The following is a 24,236-nucleotide window of genomic DNA, read 5'->3' on the forward strand; positions in this document are numbered from 1 at the left end:
ATATATATATCTATATATATAGATATGTAGATATATCTATATATATATATATAAATACACACAGGTAAGAAGAAGACTATCAATTCACATTACTTCGGGGTTAGGGCTGTAAAGTGTCTGTCTGCATGCATGTGCAATCACATGCACGCGTGCACACACCCACACAGACATATGTGCATACACACACGTATGCGTGTACACTGTATGATTGTGCTTAAAAATAAACTGTCCTTACTTTGGAGAAGGAAATTTTAGGATGAGCGATGTGAGTGTTATCTCATAAGCAGGCATGTTGACCATGTGCAATATTTCTAAACAACAAAAAAAGACTAAATATTGAAAATATTAAAGTTCTAACACAACCTCTTATGTGCTTGCATTTATTTCATGTCCCTGCATTTCTTGAGTCTTTTATAATGTCGTGTGTCTTATTTGTGAATCTGTGTCGGTGGGAGATGAATCTCTGCAAAAATCATAATGGCAGCAAAATCCCAAAATCCCTGGAACATACAGTGTGTGCTTCTCCAGCTGGCCTTTATCGAGCATATCAGTGTTGAAAGTGCTTATTGGATTAGAGCAGCCTTTGAGATTCAGGTCATATTGGGCGAGAAGCTGGGTTAAGTTAAGGAGACCTGGTCAAAGAGCTTTCAGTACAGTAAAACAGATGCTCTGTGGGAAGCTGGAGATAACACCTGGCTGCCCACTTCTGAACCCTAAATAAATCCATTGGCCTTCATTAGTTCTTTTTTTGTTTTGTTTACCCAAGCAAGACATAACACCAAAGGCATGAAATAAAATGGAAAAAATACATTTAATTTAAAGGATATGCTGTTAAAGATTTAAACGGCACAGCAGTGTTGAACCTCACAGTGATCGGTCATTGAGTTTTATTTGTATTTCCAATATTTATGTTACTTTTATTACATTTTTACAAAGAGAAAAATTAATATAAGAGTCCAGGCTGTAATATGAACTAAAGTAAAAGGGTGTGAGTTATTTCCGAGAAAAAAAGCTAAATTCTGTGATGTATCTTGAATTTTTTGTTGCTTTTCTACAAATGTTATAGTTTTACATTTAAATTTAACTGTAGCTGCGACTCTTTCTGGCCTACATCCCTCCTGTTAATCCAGTTGAAATTTGTAGTTGTTTTGATTTGTAAAATTCAGAGCGGCAAACCTAAGTAGCGGTTGGCTCTAACTCCATCTCCCAGGTGTCATTGCGTGCGGTCTGTTTCTAGGTGTCTAGCAACAGCTATAAGCCCAGACAGCCGGCGGCAACGGGAGCGGTGTTTCTTGGTGTGTCTTTGGTGTGATTGTTCGTTGCCGGTTGTTCATAAGTAATAGTGGTTTAGCTGAAAAAACGGTGAAACAACAACCCTGACCCCTGCACAGAGATATGAGCGGCAGCGGGCGGCCCAGGACCAGCTCGTTTGCTGAGCCGCCAGGTGTTCCAGGAGCCGCTGCTGCGTCCGCCGGATCAGCCGCTGCCGTGGGGAGCAGCACAGGAAAGACCGGGGTCTCGCAGGCCTCCGGTAGCAGCTCGTCAGGATGCTCCAACCTTAAGCTTGCCAGTAAGTTGTAATTATCTACTAACTCCTTATCAGAATGTGCTGAATCAATATGTCATATTACAAGTTACAAACTAAAAACTACACACCGTCGTTATGTGTCACAGCGCAGAGGAAAGTCGTTATTTCTCCGCGAACTGGCTAGCAAGGTTACTAGCCTGCTAACGTTAGCCACTTGTTTTGTACATTACTAGTTCCCTGTCCGGCCGATGGCTCTTTTCACCCCGTCTGGTGTCAAGACTGTTTCACATGCCATCATTTTAATCGAGCAAAACTAAAGCACATTAAAGATTTGAAGTAACTAACTAATATGTGTTTAAAAGCTGCAAGTGGGTTGGATTTTTTTATTGTGGTCATTGTGGCTGCTGAGCTGTTAAATCAGCTCCGTTGTTCTTTGTGACCAAGCTAGACTGTAATACCCCAAGTTGAGTGCTCAATTGAAGGGTCTTTTGTAGGTGTAGCTGAGAGTGCCATTAGCTAACAGTCTGAATCCACTGGTGGAGGGTCAGGGCGGAAAAGTTGCATATTCACCAAGGTCACCTGCGGGGTAGTGTTAAAAAAAGAAGCTTAGCAGCAGGTGGCCGACGCCTGGAGGATGCAAGTGATCCACGTCCAACAGCAGAGCCCAAGGAGTGGGTTTCCTCAGTCTGAGGAGAAATAATAGTATGCCCTTTTATCACTGTAGTAGCGGGTGTAAGCAGAGATCTATGTGTGTGTGTTAATCCAAACCTTATCATCCATTTGCAGCCACTGCCGCGTCTCTTGATATTAGAGCCCAAAAGGGAGGTCATCTCCAGTTCAAAGCCATGTGACCCCTAGTTTCTCTGCAGCAGAACAACACAGACTGATGTCCTATCAAATGTTGCCTTTGGCAATTTAAAGATACTCTTTTGAATGGTTGATCAGGTGTTTTTTTGTCATGTTTGAGCAACCTGCAAGCTATACCTGGAGGCAGAATTTCTGTCAGTAGGATTTTCCTGAATATATCACCAGGACTGTGATATTTATTTATTTTTATTTTTTTAAACAAGTTCTTTTTGTAAGTTGGGTAAAAATACTTTAATCCATTTTTGTTCATCAGAAATAATAATAAAAAAAAAAAAAAAAAACACCTAAACCTCTGATATGCTTAATTGTATAGCCAGCCTCACTCCCAGCAGACCACAGTGAACCCGGAGCAACGTTGACACGTGAGGGAATGAAGTGATTTGGGGGATTAAAATTAAACTTGGACATGGAGCTTAGTCAATGCAAAGTTGAATTGTAGTGCTTCACAGATGACTGACAAGCCTATAAAAAAAATAATAAAACAAATGAAATAAAAAGTAGAGAGTAAATTATAAAACCAAACAGAATAAAATACAATAACTTATTTTATTTATTTTAAACCATACATGCCTTTTCAAAAGGAGAAGGGAACACAGGAAGGTAACGCCCGATAAATATTTGAAAGGGATTTAACATTAATTACATTTTGAAAACTAGATACAGCAAAGCCAATTTAAAAAGTGGTAAGCTATGTCTATAAATCATACTTAATCACAAGCCAGGCTGAAGAGGCCGGTTTTAGATTTTCTATTTCAGTGATTGTTCCTGTGATTTGAAGCATAAAAAGTAAAAAGCTGCCCCACCTGGTATAATGGCGTATACTCTGAGAGCATATAAGACACATTAGGGCTTTTTTCTGGCTAAAAATGGACCTTTGGGGCAGTGATGACTGCAAATATAATCACAATTTCTTCCAGTATATGTAAGGCACAGAATCTGTGTTGCCTTACTAAAGTCTACATTAAACATTAAACACCACTAACAAGAATTTAAAAAAAAAAAAAAAACCCCAACAACTTTGAAATCATAATCCTGCTGATCTTTCTTTAGGTAGAAAGCCAACACTTTTTTTGTTTTTTGCTGGAAAACTCCTGGATTTGTGCAGCAAAGGACCGTGTAGGGCCTTAATGCGTACCATCCATCTTGTCCAAATAAGCACTCAGGCTGCTGTTTTTTCAAAGACTAGATAGCTGAGCATTTTTCAAGCCTGCTTTAAAAGCTTGGTCACTTGGAGAGATAAAGAAATGGTTTCACTTTTGTGGCATTTTTAAGGAGATAAATGGCAGATCTGGAGATAAATCTCACATGAGAAAAGTTCAGCTCTGAGGCTCCGTCCACACTAATGCGTTTTGAAAACACATCGTTTTCTCTCCATTTTGGCCTCCCATCCACACCGGATGGCGCTTTCCCCAAGGAAAAACGCAGCGTTTTGAAAACGCTCTGGAAAACGAATACATTTGAAGACGGTGCGTTTGCGTCGCAGTGTGGACAGTGAAAACGCAGACTTTCGAAAACGATGACGCATTTTAGTCATGTGATGCACTCATGTGACTAATTAAACAAAGATAGCGGAGGGCATTATACAGCAGTTGTTTTATTTGCTCTCAATTTTGACAGCCCTTTTAAACATTAATATCAGTTTGTACATGCTCCAGATAGCTTTTCTTCAAATTCTTTAATTCTCACTCGCTTTTGCAACTTTGTACTTTTGTGTTACTTGCAGCAACATCTCCACCTCATTGTTAGTCCATTTGAAAAACTCGGTGCTTTTCCTCGACATTTTGCCGCGACATTTCAACGAGCCGGAAAGTAAATAAACGGCTGACAGAAATGAGGCAGGCCGAATCTTCTTGCGCTTCACGCATGCGCGGTACTGGAACGTAGGCGTTTTCTGCCGTTTCAATGTGGACGCACAACTCTGTGAAAATGACTGAAAACGCTACTGTGGACTCCGAGCGTTTTTCAGACGAAAACGCTGTTTTCAAATCTATCCGGGCTAGTGTGTAGCCTGAGTCAAAGTCCACAACTAAATCTCTAACGCGTTGGCTTGTTTTTCAATGGATCTGTCTGTATAAAGACTGGAAAACATGTAATGTTGAGGCATTTCCTTGATGTTATAAAATACCGGTATTGGTCTAATTTCAGTCCTTTGCTCTGAATATGGTACTTGTTGTTGGTAACTCTTAAAGATGACATTTTTACCTCACTGTGTATTAAACAATGAAGAAAAATGCACCTCCTTATAGCTTAGATTAAATAACAGGTTGCTTACCCACCTGGTTACCTGCCAAAATAGTTTTAATTGGTGTGGAGATGTCCTGAAAACCTTAGTTTTCTGCATTAAGGCCCTGTGTGAATGTACCTCCTGAGCTGACAAGCCCTGACATGTCTTTGAAGTGAAGGAGGAGGACTAAAGACATGCTGTGTACAGTAATCCTCTATGATTACATTTTTGCTGAAATACGCTGTTATTAATACTTATATAATCACTAAAATATTTCTCTCTTGGAAATTAGAGTACCAGCATCAGAATTGATGCTAATATTATGGGATGCTTGACAGTGAATTTAATTTTTTTGTGTGTGTATGTGTATTGTAGAGTTTTTCTATTCAAAAGAGGAAACAGGTCCTGCTTCCATGAAGCAGAACATTTCTTCACATCGTTGTATAATTACCTTGTCGGCTGCTGTCACCGCTGCATCCAGGAAGATGTTCTCTTTTCCTGTTTTGTTTTGTTTTTTTTTGTATGGTCTGTGAGCAGCACCAGGATTTATCTCAGGTCTGCTTCATGCATAAAGTGTAATTCCTTTGCAGTGTTTGAAGTTTTATAATGCAAAATACAGTTGAGGATCTAACTTCTAGTTTCGTGCTCATGGAAATCCGATGTCAATGCTGGATGAATGATATGAGGGCTTGACTTTTGCAATGCAATATATAAAATTCAGAGCATCATACCTGTACAGTGGAGGTTGAACATGTAGGACACAAGTCAGGGGCAAGAGACCGTTCGCCTTCCAAGTAAAAGTTGTGATTTTTGAAATGTGTTTATCCATCGGTAAAACTGAGAAAGAGTTATCTATTTTCATTTATGCTTACTGCTTATTCTTAGCAAGCAAGTTGGGGAAAAATGCAATTAAATTAAATCCTGGATGTTTGTCCTTCACACGAATGATGCCACACCTGTAACTGTGAAGCTTTTGTGTAGGTTAACAATGTCAGTATTTCAGGCTGTCTTTTAACTGTAGCAGGTGTTTCCTGGCTTAGAATAGGCCTTGCTGTTGAATAAGTCTGTTAACTTATTCAACAGCATTCATGCGTGTTTCTACCCTTTGAAACATTGTTAAATACTAATGTTGTTAATAAACGAGTGCATAATTCCCAGTAACACACATTTAAAACATTTTTTTTTTAATCTGATCCACACAAATATTTATTTTGTTAGGATTAGGTCACTCTACCTGTGACCTGGACAAGCTTTAGAAAACGGACAGCTCAGTGTCAGACTGTCAGTTTGATAAAGTAGGAAATGTGTGTTGAGTCACTATCTCTTCTGTGAAACACTGCAGAGGCGTTTCTGATACAATCATGTGATCACCTCAGGCTTGAGGGTATCACAAGGTTGGTAACAGCTACATTGATTTTATGTAAAGTTGATGTAAATCAGCTTACAGTTTACTCACAGATGTAACCTCAGTGTACCGGGAAGTGGACATGTTTGTTTTTTGGTTTGTTTGTTTTTTTATGGACATGTTAAACATAACATGAGTGCTATACTCTAAAACAATAGAAGCCTCTTTCTTCCACCAGCAGTTCTCCCCACAGAGCAGATGCCCTGGTTAGATTTTTTGGAAGATGCTGCTGCATTAAACTGCATATTAATAAGGTAAACTTAATTCTCTTGAACTACTTTGCTTTAAAGTGTGGAGTTCATCTAAGTGCAGTTTGTTTCTTGTGTGTAAAGATATTAACACAGAAACCTGCTGCTTAAGTGTGGCAATTCAGACTACTTCTTGCATAGTGTAACCCTCAGCTGACTAAATTATTTGGCTTATAAATTACCAAGTACGCTTATTTATGGTGCCCATTTTATTCTGTTTGGGACTTCAATGTATTTACATTTTGTTTTCAAAGTTTAAAAGGTGTGAAATTATCTTCCATTCAATTAAACTGTGTCCACACCAGAAGTGATTTGCTGCACTGTAGTGACCAGAGATCACAGAATGTACATATTTGGCAACGCAAAAGTGGGCGGGACCTGAGATAAACTTTTCTCAACTTGTAGCAAATGACTGAAGGGGCTACCAGTGAAAGTGTCAAATGTCATATTTGTCATAAGACCTAGTGGTAAATAAGGTAGAGGCTTACTAGACAAGATGGACCTTGTGATTTCCACAAGTGATCATCATCAGTTTCAAAGCGATGCACAGTGAGTGAATGGTTTTCTGTGTGCATATGAATCCTTGTTTACTCAAGTTCTGTTTCAACTGTGGTGTAAAAATTTTCAAAAAGGAACGAGGGGCAAGCTTATTGATGGCATTTAAAAGCAGCTGGAGATGAATGGTTCACGTTGGGTTTTCAGACAGACAGGAAAAAAAGGAGAGAACTGAATAGAAGCTTAACACTCGGTGGTTAATGCTGACAATATGTTTTGATTCCAGCTTACTTTTCCACTGGCTGCAGATATTTGTAGGTTTCTAGCACAACTCTATTTCCGCAAGTAACATGAGGGGAAACTTGTTGTGATGCACCATTACCAACTACATTACTAAATCTATTTGCGTCAGTAATACTAGAAAAGGAACACTTAAGGTGGGTACAGTGTGCCCTTATTATTTTAACACCAGCCTTTTATCCTCTGTTGTGCTTCTGTTTCAGAGCAAGTCTAAACAAACACATGGTTTTTAGATGTGTCGTATTTAAAATATTTGCAGAGAAACATTCAAAATCAAGAGTTCTGCAGCAGTAAATCTTGTTCTAGGTCTATTATCATATATAACGATTATGGGTGGGAAATTACAATAAAATCAGAGTGTTTATTGTCGGGACTTGCATGCAAGTGTTCATTTTCCTTGCCACAACAATGAGCCACTTGCAGTAAAATACAACGTATAAATATACAACCAAATTCCTGTTAAGAAACATTTTTTGATTAGAAATATCCCAGTGGGAGATAAATGTTCAGCTGAGGTCATTATTAATTTGACTTGGAGGTTAGGAGGAGTAGATGCAACACGCATTTTTTGATCTGGCTACAATGTATCAGCCTTTTTAAAAAAAAAAAAAAAAAAACTGCAGCTGAATTGGTGTTGGTGTGACAGAGTTTGAATAATGGCATGCATGCAGGGATTATTTCCTCCTGGAGACGCGTGTTTCCCGTCTGTGAATGTCAGGTGAAAGACAGGAAGCCAAGCGGTGACACACAATGCAGCGCTGGTATGAAAACACTGAACCGTGAAGCGGTGATAAATCAGGAACTCTGACGAAGACGGAGAAAAGGCTTCATCTTTATCGTGATAGATTAACAGCCTCGAGCAAGTTACAAGCCCGTGGAAATTATTTTTCATGCTATAAAAAATAAACAGCAGCAGAAGGGGGGGGGAGCAGCATCTAAGACAGTTGCCCTACTTTTAACCTGGACAAGTGAGTGTGTTCATCAGGGTTCAGAGCTTGAACCCAGTCAATGAGGTAGGGAACCCACTGACACGGTCACGCTGCAGGCCTCACGGTTTCAGCTGTAACAGATACTGCCATCGTGTCATTTGGATAACCAGGACAGTTTGCTGTGTGGACACAGACATGCAGGAACACTAGGGTATGCAGTTCTGTGTGAACGAGAACAATATCAATAAGTGCATTGTCTTGTTTGGTAAACAGAGCATTAAGTGTGTGGACATAGAGTGGTAGTGACACAGAACCATCATAGCTACATGACAGTGTTGCCCCATTATTTAGACTGCACAGATAACACAGGAAAATTAAATTTAAAGTTAAAGCAGGGTTGTCATATTAAGTTTAACCAATGGCCACACAGAGAAATGGGAATCGGATCAAGGTTCAGACATAGATTAAGCCTAATCGCAGACCGTCAACACAGGTTTTCATTGAGTTTTTCGTTTAGACTGGGCCTAGGCCTAATCCATGTCTGGGAAACCTGCTGATGCAGTTTATTCGAGGTTTTTCCAGGCTCAAATGAGTCTTTAAGGGTATTGCATAAAGGCATGATTGATCCACATATACTCAAAACTAAGACCCGTCAATTTGCCAAACAAAAATGACATTTTTAATCTTGAGTTTAGTAAACCCCACTGAAAACACAGTATTGGTGATTTTCATTTGGTGGAAACCCAAAACTACTTTGGTCTGTACTGGAAATTTCAGAACTAGTTGACAGGAACAACAGATGATTCCCAAATTTTCATATACAAGACAGTGACTTTTCTGCACGAGGCATATCTTCCTATGAGAATTAGTACTTCTAAACTATGATTCTACTTGGACTGTTGAGGAAACGTTTTGTGTGTTTGTATCCCCCCCCCCTTTTTTTTTTTTTTTTACTTTTATCTGTTTGTTTGTGGTGGTGGTGTTGATGATGATTGATTGAAGTGTACATGCTAATTTATCAAACATTTTGACACTTAGAAACCTTGTTGGTAAAAAATAGATGTGAAAGGAAATTGGGCCGATGTTGGAGATGCTTTACACTTTTCTCAACTCCAAGGCATGCCTTATCTGATAGAGAACAACCCATGCATTTAATTTCTTTTTGCAGTATTCTGATATTTCTTTCTTTGTAAGAGACTGGGGCTCATCGGAAGAATGTCACCGTCCTTCGGTCTGTGATTCAGTTTTTGCTTTCACACCTCGACCAGCTTTGACCTGAGAGAGAGTCACGGTTTCAGCCACGTATGCAGGATTTCTGTTCTCAGGATTATTTTTACATGCAAAAAATAGCCTCTTTTCCACCAGCACCTACTCAACGTGACTCTACTGAGTTTCGATTGTTTTCCATTATAATTGATTACTACCTCAATGTGGGTGGTGGTATTATAGCAAGGTCCTGTGACATTTTTATGCAAAACAAACACAAAAATGGAGGGCACTTGTGCGTAGCCATTTTCATCATTTCCAGGTTTCCACAAATGACTGGTTTTATTCCTGAAAGTTGCCCTCATGACTCATTGACTGACGTCACTCCCTGGCCAATCAGTGGCGTGCAGTCTGTTGATGGCACATTTTCGGCTCGACTCGGCTCACTTGGAAATCCGTTCGAGTAGGTACTAAAAAAGTACCTGGTACCAGGTTGTACTACCACCTAATGGAAAAACCTAAAAACAGTCGAGTGAAGTAGGTGCTAGTGAAAAAAACGGGCTTTAGTGAGCGAACATCTAGCTGACAGGAAACGAGGTGATGGGAAAAACATGAAATCATGTGTGCAAACCAAAGTCACCACCTTAATGATTGAACCATTCGGGTAGGTTAGATGTCTGGGTAATTGAACCTCAATCTGAGGCTCACGTGTGAAAATGTTAATGGCAGAAAAGTATATTTCCTCCATTTCAGTTAAACAATAATTGAGTGAAATGCTACAGTCTTCCCATTATACTGGAGGCTAATATATGGCTGATGATGCTACAAAAATAATCCTTTTATGTTAGGCTGTTATGACTTAAAAAAAATTTATGAAGACAAAGAAAGTGGCTGGCCTATTTTTGGGTCCATTCCCACTTTAATTAGTCACAGCGTCTTGAATATGAACTCTGTCTTTCGCTCCTTCTTCCTTGGAGGGTTTTGTAAAGTTGACAATCATTCACAGGCTGTCATTAACCTAAATAATCACCCGGCCAGTGGAGAGACAGCCCAGATGTAAAGGCTGTTGGCAGTCAGTTGAATGTCAGGAGTGCTGTTTAGTTTGTATCCTAAAGGTCTTTCATTTCTTTAAGTCTCATAGAAATGAGCCAGAGGGATGACAGGACATTTAAAACCTCCTTATAACTGTTCTGTGGTCTGCAGCACAGTTAACCGCACTATACCTACAATTTTTAACATGCCTCTTCCTGCTTGTTTCCTAGGAGACAGCGGGAAGGTGACAACAGTCGTGGCCACACCGGGTCAGGGACCAGACCGCCCACAGGAAGTCTCCTACACTGACATCAAGGTGAGAAAGAAAGAAAAACTGAAGCTCTATGAAATTACAACTTTCTTTTTCCAAGTCTTCTCCTCATTTTTGTTTTGTCTGTTGAGGATGGTTTTACTTAGTTGCTGCATATTAAACGCACAGTTGTGAACAGCACATGTAAAGCCCCCAGTCTATGTAGCAAGTAGAGACCAAACACACTTGTGCAGAACCAAATGCTTATACGTCTTCTTTGGTTTCTTTTGGATTTTTAAAAATCAGAACAACACAATTTCAGTTTTCTTGAAACTAAAAGAAAATGTATCAAAATCAAACCACTTTTAAGGACTTCTGATTGGTTCTTAGTAGCATCCAGGTTTTTTCCCCCCCCTTTTCTCCAAGAGCAAAATGAATTTATAGTTTATGTAGTTTGTAACAATGAGAAACTGAAGTTGAATCAAACAGTTGGCGAGTACAGTGCGCTTGTCCTCCATTTGTCATTGTTGGTGACGCCACCAAAACATCCAGTCTGTAGGAGAGTTTCAGCTGATGGGTCATCATGATACAGCATCAAGCAGATTTTTCACTGAAGCTGAAATATTTTCAACCCACACAGACGCATTATTGCCACTTTTCTTATTGTCTAACAGAAATTTTTGGCAAACCAAATCGTGCATAAACTTTGTATGTAATCTCAGCAAAAACTGCCCTCGTTTGGTATGACAAGGGCGTTAAAGACGTTAAATGGGATCTGTCGTTCTTATTTCCAACTTTATATTTTTATTGGATTCTCGTGATTAGTTTTTGATGAGTTAGTTTTCATGAGTTTTTAAACGTCACAGGTTTTAGTCCTTGAGGGCCAGTGTCCTGAAACTTTTAAACGTGTCCAGCTGCAACACAACGGAATAAAATAAGTAGGTCATTAGCAAGACTATAGAACTGCATGCTGAGGTGGCAACCCCTAACCTAACTCAAGTAAATTAAAATACATGTGTTTGGAAAAATGTACTCCTAAAAGTACTTTAATTGCACCATGTTCATTCACTCATGAGCTACTGTAACATCACCACCTCAGCATGAAGTTTCAGAACACTGGTCCTCAAGGACTGGAGTTTGACACCCATCCTATAGAGCTACCAGTGGAACAATCTGAATCCTGAGCTTTTGGCTCACAGGGATAAGTCAAACGTTATTTGAAACTTTAATCACTGCATGTGGAATTAATAAGGGTATTGATCAATGCTGATATTTCCATAATTATTCTGCCAAGCCATAAAAATGCATGATTTTAAAGGTGCACATTCTTTTGCTTGTGTCTTTGGAAAAAATGACATAACTGTGTCAACTGTAGCCTGAAACTACATAAAGAAGAGTGTTGCACAGAGCCAGGCTGTTATCACTTTTAAGATTACTTAATGGCTCTGTAGGTGTGTGTAAATTCAGATTTATCACACTTTTATCACAAAGCCAATAAAATCGTCGTTTAGGCTTATCAGAAATACTTAACTTGTCTGATGCCTGCAGCAGTGGAACGTTATCATTATATTTGTATAATTTGGCAAGAGTCTTAAGCAGAAATAAAATCTGACTACAAACATCTCAATGTGCTTAATCGCCATTTTTAATACCTGTGATTTTAATACCAAAGGATTTAAATGGGAAAATTGCCAAAGAATTTTGATTTATTCATGTACTGTTTCTGTGCTCATGTCTGACTATCCATCTATCTTTTGTGAAACAGTCACAAGATTTAATCTATTAAAACATTTTCTTGATCATTAATTTCCCCTCTTATTTATTTTTATAAACAAATTTTCTACATATGTCCACATAGTTATCATTTCACAGAAGTCCCGCATGAGACCCTTAACACTTCTGTTAGATTACTAATGGAATTTGGTTGGACACCATAAATCGTTAGGTTTAGGCATGAGAAACTACTTCATTAGTTTTATAAGAATAGGCTGAGGTAGGATTAACAAAAAAGGAAGATTGTTTGGATTTAAATACATAAGTTGCTATTTTATAATTTAAATTTTGTGGTTGTTAGAGTGACAGATCTCCACTGAAGAGTCATCATATGCGCTGTAGGCTTGAAAAAGACTTTCAGAAAAAAACAGACTATCAGTCAAAGATGGATAGAGCCAATTTATTACTGTTAAAAGAATGGAAACACCAGCAGCTGCAGCTTTCAGGAAATTAAATAAATGTTTGTGGTTGATCACCTGATGGGCTGTCCTTCAGTCTGACTCTCCTGTTCTGTTAAAACCTTGCAGGTCATTGGGAATGGGTCGTTTGGTGTGGTGTACCAAGCTCGCCTCATCGACACACAGGAGATGGTGGCCATCAAAAAGGTTCTGCAGGATAAGAGGTTCAAGGTAGGCGTGTAATTTAGTTTCTGTAATAATCTTATCAATGGCACCCCCCTCACCCTCCTTGTTAATAGTTTTCGTGATCACTTTGTTTACTTGGTTTCCCTCATTGACTCATGTGTCTGTTTGTACAGAATCGGGAACTACAGATCATGAGGAAGTTGGACCACTGCAACATTGTCCGATTACGTTATTTCTTCTACTCTAGTGGCGAGAAGGTAAAAAAAACAAAAGGGTCATGGTACAGACTACTCTAAAGAGAGCTGAAAGAAGAGATGGTGAAACAAAACTAACATAAGTTAAGCTATGGTTTATAAAAAAAATAGACATAAAATAATTAAACCTCTCTAAACTCCCAGTAGTTTCAGTATGTCGAAACTATAAATAAAAGGAAATGGTGCATGTCCATAATACATATACAGATGCTCAGATATAGCATTAAAAAAATAACCCAACCCTAAAAAGGGGAAGAAATTAGTTTCTTTTACTGATAAATATAGAATCTGATTTAATGTTGCAGAAGTAACTTACTGGAAATGTTTTGTATCAGCGTGCGAGGTTATGCCAGGCTTGTCTGTCTGTTTGCTTAGCTGTCTTAAACCATAAATGCTTTAACTACAGTTACCTTTGTGTCAATCCCTCCATCCTTTGCAGAAGGATGAAGTGTACCTCAACCTCGTGCTGGACTTTGTCCCCGAGACGGTCTACAGGGTTGCCAGGCATTTTAACAAGGCCAAGAGCATTATTCCTATCATATATGTGAAGGTAATTCTGCCCCTAATTTCCTTCCAAAACATTTCCATGTTGTCCAAGTCACAGTATTTTTCTGTTGAAGTTTTTATTCTCCAAAAACTTCAAACATTGTAAAGTTCAGAATTTCCTTCTTGTTTTCAAGAATCTCCTCAGGTCTCCAGTACAAATACCAAGCTTTATGCTATTTATGCCTCTTAATAAATTATTTCTATGTTGTCTGATTTTTGTATTTTGTGTTGACCTCCAACAGGTGTACATGTACCAGTTGTTTCGCAGTCTGGCTTATATCCATTCCCAAGGTGTGTGTCACAGAGACATCAAGCCCCAAAACCTGCTCGTCGACCCAGAAACTGCCGTCCTAAAGCTGTGTGACTTTGGCAGGTAAGCTAAACCAAAAAAATTTCCACACAAATCAGAACTTAATTTAACAGTAGTAGCAGGATTACGTTTATCTGCCTTTTAAGTATATATATTTTTTCTGAAATCTAATATGGGAAGAATAACAGCATTTCTAATGCTTAACACTTAGATTCTGTTCTGTGAATCAAGTTCAACATGCATAGGACTGCAAACAGTCTGAACAGGGTAATGAAGGTGGTTGTCACCTCAATTCAACTCATCTGATCTAGCTATGAGCACATTCATGTGAAAGACTTGGAGTTTGCTGCATGTGATTAATTGGAAACGAGGACACGTCAATGGCTATTAGAGCATTATACTTCACAAAGGAAAAGCAAAGAGTAATGTTGTAAAAATACAAAAAAGTTTACCATAAAACAAGCAGAAAGTAACACAGCTGCTGTAAACGTGTGCTGAGAAAAGCCCTGTACAGAGTGTGAAGTATTAAACAGTGATGTATGGTTTCATGCGTCTTATATTAGATCCAGAAATGACAGCTGGCAAAAACTCAAGTTTAGCGTCAGGAACACGGCTCTGTTTTTATTTTTGGTAGTATTTTTTTTTTTTTATTCAAATGCTTATTTTTCTGTTTCACAAGCACACACGTCTCTCCCATTAGCCTTTCTCCTGCACTCAAGCTGCATTACTGATCTCCTCTTCAGTATCTGCAGATGATGATCAGGCATTTGGTTGAAGATCAGACTTTAATTACAATGTTTAATTAGTTAAATTAAGACGTTGTTAAATGAAAGGACTCATATGGTGTGTAATAAAGTGTTAATCTTGCTCTGCCCAGTTGTGTTAATCTGTCTGATAGAAATAAACTATAATTCAAAACAGCAAATGCCTGATTGCAAATTTTATAAAAGTCATCAAGTACTCTTTTAAGATTATATTGCTTTATGAATGTTTGTATATCATAAAAATTGTTTTCAAATTTTGCTTGCTGACAGAAGGGGAAGGTAAAGGAAAGAAGTTAGTCCTCAGAGTCTATATTTCTCTTTGATGCTCAGGGAAATATAAAAACTTCCGACCCTCTTACTATCTGCACACAGAGGCATCTTCCAGGAATAGTGTCACTATTTTCCAGACAACTGAGTGCTCAGTAGGGAGTCGTTTGGTATATATTGATCTCCTATCTTTCTTTTTTTCCTGCCGTCTTTGTTACCATTTAACGTGATTCTTGTGCTTCCTTCAGCGCAAAGCAGCTTATCCGGGGTGAACCAAATGTGTCGTATATCTGCTCACGGTACTACCGCGCCCCAGAGCTGATTTTTGGCGCCACAGACTACACAGCAAACATCGACATCTGGTCAGCTGGCTGCGTACTGGCAGAGCTGCTGCTCGGACAGCCCATATTCCCCGGCGACAGTGGAGTGGATCAGCTAGTGGAGATTATCAAAGTGAGTTGTTTGTTTGTTTGTTGTTTTGTTTTTTCATTTAAGTCTTTCTGCACCATTCATTTATACTATTAAAATGTAGTCTTGCAAACACTCTGTTTGAAGTAAATGTCTTATCCTCCTCTTCTGTTCTCAGGTGTTAGGAACACCAACAAGGGAACAAATTCGAGAGATGAATCCAAACTACACAGAATTCAAGTTCCCTCAGATCAAAGCGCATCCTTGGACCAAGGTAAATAACACCTGAGGACGAATAACAGCAGCACAGTCAGTTTTCTCCAGGTCTATGCTCTCTGGAAGCAGGTGCACTGTGAATAAGACCGATCTTTTGTCTGAAGTGAGAAATAAAAGTTATCACAGTTTCATCAAGTAAATGAAAAATGTTATGTTGGTAGTTTCTTGTTAATTATATTGATGGCACTGACTTAGATGTCAAGTAACAGTCCCAAAAAATGAAGTATTGTTGTTCATAATGTTAAAAAGAAAATGGCAAAACCAGCAGTTACAGCTTTTATACTTTTTCAGACAAAATGAATCATTTCTGCAAAAGTAAGTTTTAAGAAATGATTTAAAAGTAGATGCAGAATTTGCTAACCTCGGTTCTTTTGCAAAACAGTTCCTCAACTGCAGGGTGTCTAAATTTCCTTTAGTCTGACCCGAGGAACTTGGGCAGTGACTCAGTTTTTGAAGGGGAGTTGATGTGTAATATAGTCGGCGAGCCCATGAAATGCTTTACATTTAAAAGTTTAAAGTCATTTCTGTATCTTAACTGGTAGCTACTGTAGTGTAGCAGGGATAGGAGTCATTTGGTCTTTGGTGTCATTAAGTGTATTTTCAAGTGAAGTCTCGTTCAGTTTGGTGCCCAACGTCCTCTGTAAGCCTCCTTTATGGTTACTGCAATGGTATGCATGACATCATCACAGCCCTGGGAATATTTACATTGGTGTTTGTGGCACTCTGGACTTGCTAGTTTTCTCCAAAACAGTAGGTGTTGCAACCTTTTCACCAGCGCTGGTGCAGAAGAAGTCAAAACAGGAAATGAAGCAGTCACAGAGGTTTTCTCCAGCATGTCTCATATTTTCCAGCTGTTGCAGCTTCTCTCTGTGTGCATTGCTATATGTTGCTGTAGAGCTGTAACACACTCATAGACATGGCACCAGGTTAGAAAAACTGAGATACCAAAGCACGGGGCACCTACAGCTAGGACATCATTTTTGTTGATGTACCGACTGCTGCTTCCAGTGCAACCATAAAGTGCTGCCACTCAGAAGCAATCATTAGGCTCATCTTTATTGGTAGGTTTATTGAATTTTAAAGCCCTATAATTTATCTTTTCCCTTAAAAAAAGGACCTAAGGAGGAGGAGAGTAGAAAACCTCTTTTACGTGCACAAGTTTATTAGAGTAAAAAAGAGAAATCCTGTGGTTGTGAGGATGAGGCCACATGGACTTGAGGTGTTTTTAATGTTTGATTAACTGAGATATACAAAAAGTATATACTCAGCATGCAGCCAAGAGAAGAATCCCTTGTAAATTTACTACAAAGCAGCTGGCTCTACTTCAAAAGCTGCCTGCTGTTGCCTTTGTAGATGCAGAACTCCTGCATAGAAATGACTGTCTGTCATTTTGGGTTAACTTTGGGTTAACTTCCAGAATGGAAGAAACCCTGCATTGCATGACACTGGTTAAACATACTGGCATATGGAGCTTGCCAGTATGTTTAACCAATGTCTTGCCAGTATCAAAACATGTTGCTTGATGTCGGAACTTTTGAAGAAAAGCTCTCGTATTTCCTCAGGTGTTTAAACCTCGCACCCCTCCAGAGGCCATTGCGCTTTGCTCTCGGCTGCTGGAGTACACGCCAGCCTCACGCCTCTCCCCGCTAGAGGCCTGTGCACATGCCTTCTTCGACGAACTGCGCCAGCCAAACACGAGGCTGCCCAGTGGACGAGAACTGCCGATGCTCTTCAACTTTAGCACCACAGGTAGCAGAGTTAAAGTCTCGTTTCCTTCCCTTTTTTCTTTGCTAATTGTTCAGCTAAGTTGTAGCTGCTCTGCATGATGATTCTATGTCTGTAACACGACTTTAAAGTCAGTTTGTTCTGCGACTGCTGAGGTGTTCCGGTTAATTCAGTATGCCTCTTTTGTTCTGTTGAATGACACTGCGCTCTCCTTATGACTCAGCGCTAAATAAAAACTCTCCTTTTATTCTCTGCAGAGCTGTCGATCCAGCCTCAGCTGAACTCAATCCTCATTCCTCCTCACGCTCGCTCTCACACAGCTGCTTCTGCACACGGTGGGAAACTCTTATTGTAATTTTACTGACACTGTCAATAGCAGCTGAGAGGGAAAAAAACTGAAATATATTTTTATGTTTTACCTTTTTGATTTTATTTTTTTAAATCCAGACACTGAAGAATTAAAACTCTTAAAATTGTCTTTATATTTTTGAAAACCATCTTTATATCTCATGGAAACATTTTAATAAGCACACCTTATTTAAGTCCCATCCTTGATGTCCCCATCAACATCGTATATTTGTATAAATTTGAACACCTCTGTTATTTTTAGTTCATACAAATCCTTAAAATGCCTTGTAGGGAATTAAACTCATTCACCTGAAAAGTTTATGATGGCCATTTGGTAAAATAGAGACAGGCTGCACAAAATTCTCTAAGTTTAAATGCCTTAAATTAGTTCTTCAAAAGTCTTTCAAAAATATTATGCTGTTTGTACGTCTCAGCAGTAAAAATCTTATGGTTTTGTTGTCACCCTGCTGGGTGGGTGGGCGGTCAGCATGGACACCAAAGTTTGTAAATCCGATTACTCGAGAAGGAAGTCGCCTAGGACTTTCAAATTGAAACTTAAGCTACTGTTTTGTACAGATTTAAAATAGATGCAAAGTTGATTTTAAGGCCTTAAGAAGTTTCTGAAGATCTTAAGAGTCACCTTGTGTATTTAAAAACAAACAAACATAAATCTGACATAAATAGTTTGAAATAGAAAGTTTGGGGGAGCGGGTGTTTTTATTTTGTTTTTTCTCTCCTGACACAAGATGGCAGCACTACGCATAAAATTTCAGACTGATTATTTTCTATTACACTGTCTGATGTTTACTGCTCTGTAAAGCTGTAAAGCTTCAATTTAAAGCTCACTGTACCTTTTGCCTCTTCTTCCTCTCCCCTTCAGATGGTACCGGTTCAGATTCATCTCAACACAGTTCAGTACCAGGATCTCTCAACAGCATCTGAAGCAGCTTCTCACCCATCTGCCTGCAAAGCATCACCACGTTTTCTCAGACACACACACACTCTGTGTCCACAGCTGTCCACCATGCTGCTTTGCTATCTTCTTCCATGGTCTGTTTCTGTACAGTAAATCCACTGAGCAAACCCTTCGTTGTTTAGGTGTCAGGGTCGAAACTACGACAGGAGATTGTTACACACACCGAATCGTCCCGCTGCTGCTCGGGTGGTTTTAGAAGGTTCAATAGTCGGGGCTGGTCCTCTGTATTATAAGCTTTTGTTAACCATTTTTTTTTCATTTTTGTTTTCTTTGTTTTTATTTATTTGGCTAGGTAAAATCATTATATACCTGTTTTTCCCCCCTCACTTTTAAGATTATTTTTTTATTCGGTGTTTTTAAATGAGTGCACGCTGCCTGAACAAGACTAGAACTGGGCCCCTCATCACAGGTCATCACAGTAGGACTTTAATTTAACTCAGGATGGGAGAACAGTTGCAGGGACATTGACATTATTTTAGTCCAGTCCTCTACCTAAGTTACAAATCAAACCTTCAGCTGTTGTTGTTTTAGCTGCAGATGGAAGAAAAAAACAGGCCAGTGCCAGATAAATGTCAGTTTGCCTCGTGTTGGAAACGAGCATCCTTACAGGTGTGTCTGCTAAAGGAACTAAACGCTTCTCTGACTAAACTATATATACCCAACAAGGAAGGAGTCTTAATTTTTTTGAGGCTTGAGACCCTTTCTCAGTTTTTAACCATGTTTTTACTTTTAAAATTAGGTCCCACATTGTCGGCCACAGAGGCATATTTGTAGGAAAGGGCACTTAAGTGCAACTCGAAAAGAAGGCATCACTTTTCAGGAAATAGTTTTAGACCTATTAGGGTTGGGGGAAAAGAAATGGCCTCCTCAGAAATGTTTCTAGATGGCTGGACAGAAGCGTGGCTGCTCATTCTACTTCTTCAAAGGTAATTTGGCTGCGTTCGCCTGATCATGAAATGTCAGGAAAAGGTTCAGACAGTACTTTTAGTCTTAGATCAGTGTTGTGAAAGAAGATTGCAAAAGTTCCCCATAATGTGCAAGTGGAGGTGGAGACTTTATATTAAAAAAAAAAAAAGTCTTTTCTTTAAGCAAGCAGAAAAGGAAAACTTTCAACCTTCCCCAAAGACATGTTTGAATTTCAGCCTTCTCTGGAAACGGCTCTGTGTTCTGCTGTTTTAACTAAACCAAAAACGTAGTTATTTCTTTACTATATTTCCATATTTGCTTCCTTTTTAAGATTCAATTCTGTGATATGAAGTCAGTGATATGAACATATAAATTGGTGTTACAGTCTGAAATTATTCAGACTTTTAATGGCTTAAAAACAAGAAGCAGAGAATTATCTGATTGGTCCCTCATCCGGTTTTTGTAGTTGTGTGGATATGAAAGCCTCGAAACTTCAGTTAAAACTTAGCAGAAAAATTGATTTAGATGCAAATCATGTCCAGATATCAGAAAGCTGTTTTTGTCTTTTTTGGGGTTGTTTTTTTTTTTTTTTTTAAATCCTCCTTGGTTTGGAAATGTGGCGCTTGAGTATTTGTCTCACTGTTGATTAAAGGCAGCAGAGAAACAAATGAAAGCTCCGGCGAGTTCGTGTTTATTTATTAGGTTGTCTTTGGATGAGATTGGAGTTACTCTAAAGTCGTGGTGATGGTGCGAGGATAAATGGAGCTGGGCTATCAGCTCATCAGTGCTGACGTAAGAGGAAGCATATCTGTAGGCAAGCAGGGAAATCCCTTTAAGCTGAGTGTGTCTGTGTGTGTGTCTGTGTGTGTGTCTGTGTGTGTGTGTGTGGTACTCCTGTGTTCTTGAGGACCAACTCTGATTTAACCCCCGTGATGGTGAGGATGTTCTTCCTGTCCTCACTGCATTGTTTTGTTTTTTTTCTTTAAGTAGTTGGAGCCCAGAGAGTGAGTGTGTATGTGTGTGTGTGTGTCTGTGTGTGTGTGTCTGAGAATACTCCCACCTACAGTCTGAACAGCCAGTGTTTTAGGAATAGAGCAGCCAACAATACTGATTTTTAGTACGCAGTACAGACCACTTGAAAGTTTGTAGTATAGTATATTTGATACTATTGTACCATTGCCTCCACCTGCTCTTTTCCTCCACCCCACCTTTTTTTTTTTTTTTTTTTTTTTTTAAATTGCTCCACACGTTCACATTAATTTTACACAAGGAGAATCACTCTTCCCCGCCAGCCGCTTCATTTGTTTGTGGCGCGTTAAAGCCGGCTCATCCCCCTTTCTCTGCTGTAAGAGCCCAACCAGCACGTTTGATCGACTCTGCGGGTCGACAGCGTTCACACGCAGAGCTGTCAGTCTTTTCTGACGCAATGAAAAGCTGTGACCAAGCCTGAGGAGAGGACTCAAATGTGGCTGGTTTCAGAAGCCATTTTACTTCCTAACTCCCCTCCTCCTCTTATCGCACGTGTAAATATCACTGATTTTTATTTGTTCCTCTTTTTACTTTTATTACAGAGTTGTTTATATCTTATTTCCCCTCATTAAGCTGTCTTAGTTCCTGCATTTTTGTAAATAATTTTTTTCACTATCCAAAATGTAAATACTGCAAAAGTGAAAAGGAAAAAAAAAAACAGCCACTCCTCATGTTTGTTGACGATCTTTCTCTCTCCTTCTCTTTCTTGTGTACCAGTGAAACTGTTTAGTAGCTCGTCCTGTTTCTCCTTTAGTCCTCTGTGGACTGACTGACTGCTGAATGAGCCTCTTATAAGGGTTCTGTTCCATAATGCTCTCTCTCAGCTCACCGAGTGTGAATATAATCAGCTAATCTGACGCCTGTAAAGGACTGAGCCATTTAAAAGCAGCATCCTGGGTTTGAGTCTATCCCGAGAAGCCAGCCAGTGACGTCAATAAATGTGAAATGTCCAGAACATTAAACCATTAAAGTGAGACTTAAGGGGTTTATTTTTGATTTAAGTGTGATTATATCTAAAAGAGCTGTTTATGTACAGGATGTTCCACTTACTCCCACCTGCACTAATTCAATCCTCCAACAGGTCCTTTTCCTGCAGCTTTTCCCAGAAAGAGGAAAAACATGGACTGTAAATTTAATTGGAAAAACATAAAAAAGCAAAAGAAAATCTCTTTGCAGGTTGTGCAGGTCATATTTACAGTAGTCATTACCTTTTGACTGTAGATGGCGAACACCAGCAAGCCTAATCCTTATAGCACAGATAAAGTAATGCACTCATTTTCATTATTAGGCTAAGTAATTGCTCCTGTTACTGCTTCACAGGGGGTAGAGTACAAAGTACAAGCAGCCCATAACAATTCAGTGAAGGTCAGTGCACAGTGTAGTTATTTTATTCCTCACACTCAAACGCACCACTCTCACTCATTTCAGTCATAGAGTTTGGTTTGTTAAGCACAGACTGTATATAAAAGATGGATGTAGCCGCTGATTCTGAAAAGCGAAGCCAAGGTTCTGGTTGCTTAGATGACCCATCAGTGTATTTATCACCTCTTCACACGTCAGTCATTGGTATCCTTCGTTTCAGTCGCTTCAATCACTCGTCTTGAAGTGTAGTTTGTTTTTGGACACGCCCACTTGTCTGTTGTTACTGCAAGTCTCTGAACATGGTGCTTATTGGTTAACAAGTTGCGATCTTGCTTTTCTTTCATTTCACAGTCGGGTCTACCCCCTCACTATGATGTCTCGTTACAGAAAGCTAAGATGGCGACAGTGAAAATATCTGCTCAGGGGCTTTATAACATGACCTCACTAACCAACGGGTGACCTGACAGGAGTTATGTCCATCATTTATTTACAGTCTGTGGCATAAAGTTGAAAGTTAACTCTTAGCTTCTCCAGCTCCAGTTAAGAACTTTTATCAGAGTTCATAAAGCTCTTTAGTGTTTTTTGTTTATTTTGATGTGTGGTTGTACTTCCTGTATTTCTTGCCTTGTAAGTGGAGCAGGTTTAAAAAGCACCTGAGATTTACATGTCCTACTGAGTTATATGATGGTGCTTTATTAGGTGCCTCTGTGTCTCCCCCATTATACGAAATGTGTCCTTCAGTGTTGGCGCTCTGAGGCTTAACCACAGCTCCAGTTGTCATCGTCATAAGGAGCTTGGAGGAGTGTTGGTGACTTTCCAGGATTAACAGGTTTTCACTTTTGACTTTCACTTGCCTCAATCTATGCGTTTATAAACTGCTTGGTTATGGTTTCGGAAAATTTTCGTGCTTTTTACCCAGAGCATCACAACACAGATGCCAGCAGGTTTGACAATGCAGTCTTAACTGACGCCTCGGGATCAGAGCGAGCGTCTCATTAATTCTCATTTTGGAACAGAACTCTTTTTGCTTGTGACAGTTTGCAAAATATGATTACTGTGCAGTATCGAGAGGAAAAGTGTCGAGCGATCTCACAGGTGTTTAGTTGGGTTAGAGTCCAGCTAGTACTCAACATGTGGGCATTTTTGTGTTTATGCGCTGTGTGGCATTCAGAATCGCTGCTAACGATCACAACAGGGTGGACATGGGCGCCTGTGTTACGACAGACCTATCAGGTGTGTGTGGATGTACATTACTGACAGTTTCATGAAGTCTGAATCTCAGAAATTGTTCTTAAATTCTCTGAAAACTCAGATGTTAATATTACCTCCTTTAAAAAAAACAAAAATCACATCTGTTAATTTTTTATTTAATCTGTTTACTTTAGTGTCACTCTGGCCCGTAGACCACTGAGCCTGAGTGCTGGAGGGAGAGGGAGAGAGAAACAAACAAGTCTGTCTCTGTTCTGTGTGCGTACGATATGGACTCATTTACTGTAATAAAGTGATGAAACTGTGTCACAGCGTGGGTTGTCTTGTTTGTGACTTGGATTAAAAGTTAAAAAACATTTATCCACAGCTCGAGCTCTTTGTGGGCCAAACCTGCAGAAACAAGCTTGTCCTCAGACTGAGATGTCTCACTTCTGCTTACTTTGGCAAACCGTCACTTTAAATCTCATACAAATTTCAGTGTATTGGTATCTTTTTTTTTTTTTTTTTTTTAGTTCCTTGCTTAAAGACCTACTGTGGCCTGTAGGGCCACAAACACACAGTTGGGGGGGGGGGGCACCCAAGAGGGAAAATGAAAGGAACACTTTCTAGTCACAGTTCAGCATCAAGTCTGTTAAGCTTCACAAATATTGATCTTGTCAGTTAAGTAGCAGAGGGTTTTAATCACTTAAATGCTCCTAAGACTTTCCTCTTCTATACAGAAATCTCAGATATCATTCTGAGTTTGGGGGTCACTGCACCAAATGCTCTGATTACTACGAGGAGCAGATCTTCTGCACCAGCTCTCTCAGGTATTTCTCAAGCTTCTCATGTTCCTTCTTCCTAATGTTGCTATCACTACGGCCTTCTTGCTCTGCTTGTCCACCACTACAATGTCCATTTAATTAGCCATAACCAGTTTGTCCCACAGGATCATTCTCAACCACCTTAGGGGGGTGTATCTCTTTGGGACATTTAGGCCATACTCAGCACAGATGTTCCTGTATATTGTTATGTA

General features: G+C 39.4%; 1 protein-coding gene across 1 annotated transcript; it reads left to right on the plus strand.

The window, feature by feature from the left end:
* Positions 1–1,206: 1,206 nt before the first annotated feature.
* On the plus strand, positions 1,207–23,527 carry LOC147303432 (glycogen synthase kinase-3 beta-like). The gene is made up of 11 exons (XM_086279717.1): positions 1,207–1,570; positions 10,465–10,550; positions 12,785–12,886; positions 13,015–13,098; positions 13,535–13,645; positions 13,884–14,014; positions 15,231–15,435; positions 15,569–15,664; positions 17,229–17,415; positions 17,649–17,726; positions 18,620–23,527. The coding sequence occupies exons 1-11, from the start codon at positions 1,396–1,398 to the stop codon at positions 18,679–18,681; spliced, it is 1,317 nt and encodes a 438-aa protein (XP_086135843.1). The 5' UTR covers positions 1,207–1,395; the 3' UTR covers positions 18,682–23,527.
* Positions 23,528–24,236: the final 709 nt, after the last annotated feature.

This window comes from Aulonocara sp. 'chitande type north' Nkhata Bay, linkage group LG22 (genome assembly GCF_057382095.1).
Source record: "Aulonocara sp. 'chitande type north' Nkhata Bay isolate Kocher_YH1m ecotype deep benthic linkage group LG22, A_spYH_male_GT1.1, whole genome shotgun sequence".
Lineage (NCBI taxonomy): Eukaryota > Metazoa > Chordata > Actinopteri > Cichliformes > Cichlidae > Aulonocara > Aulonocara sp. 'chitande type north' Nkhata Bay.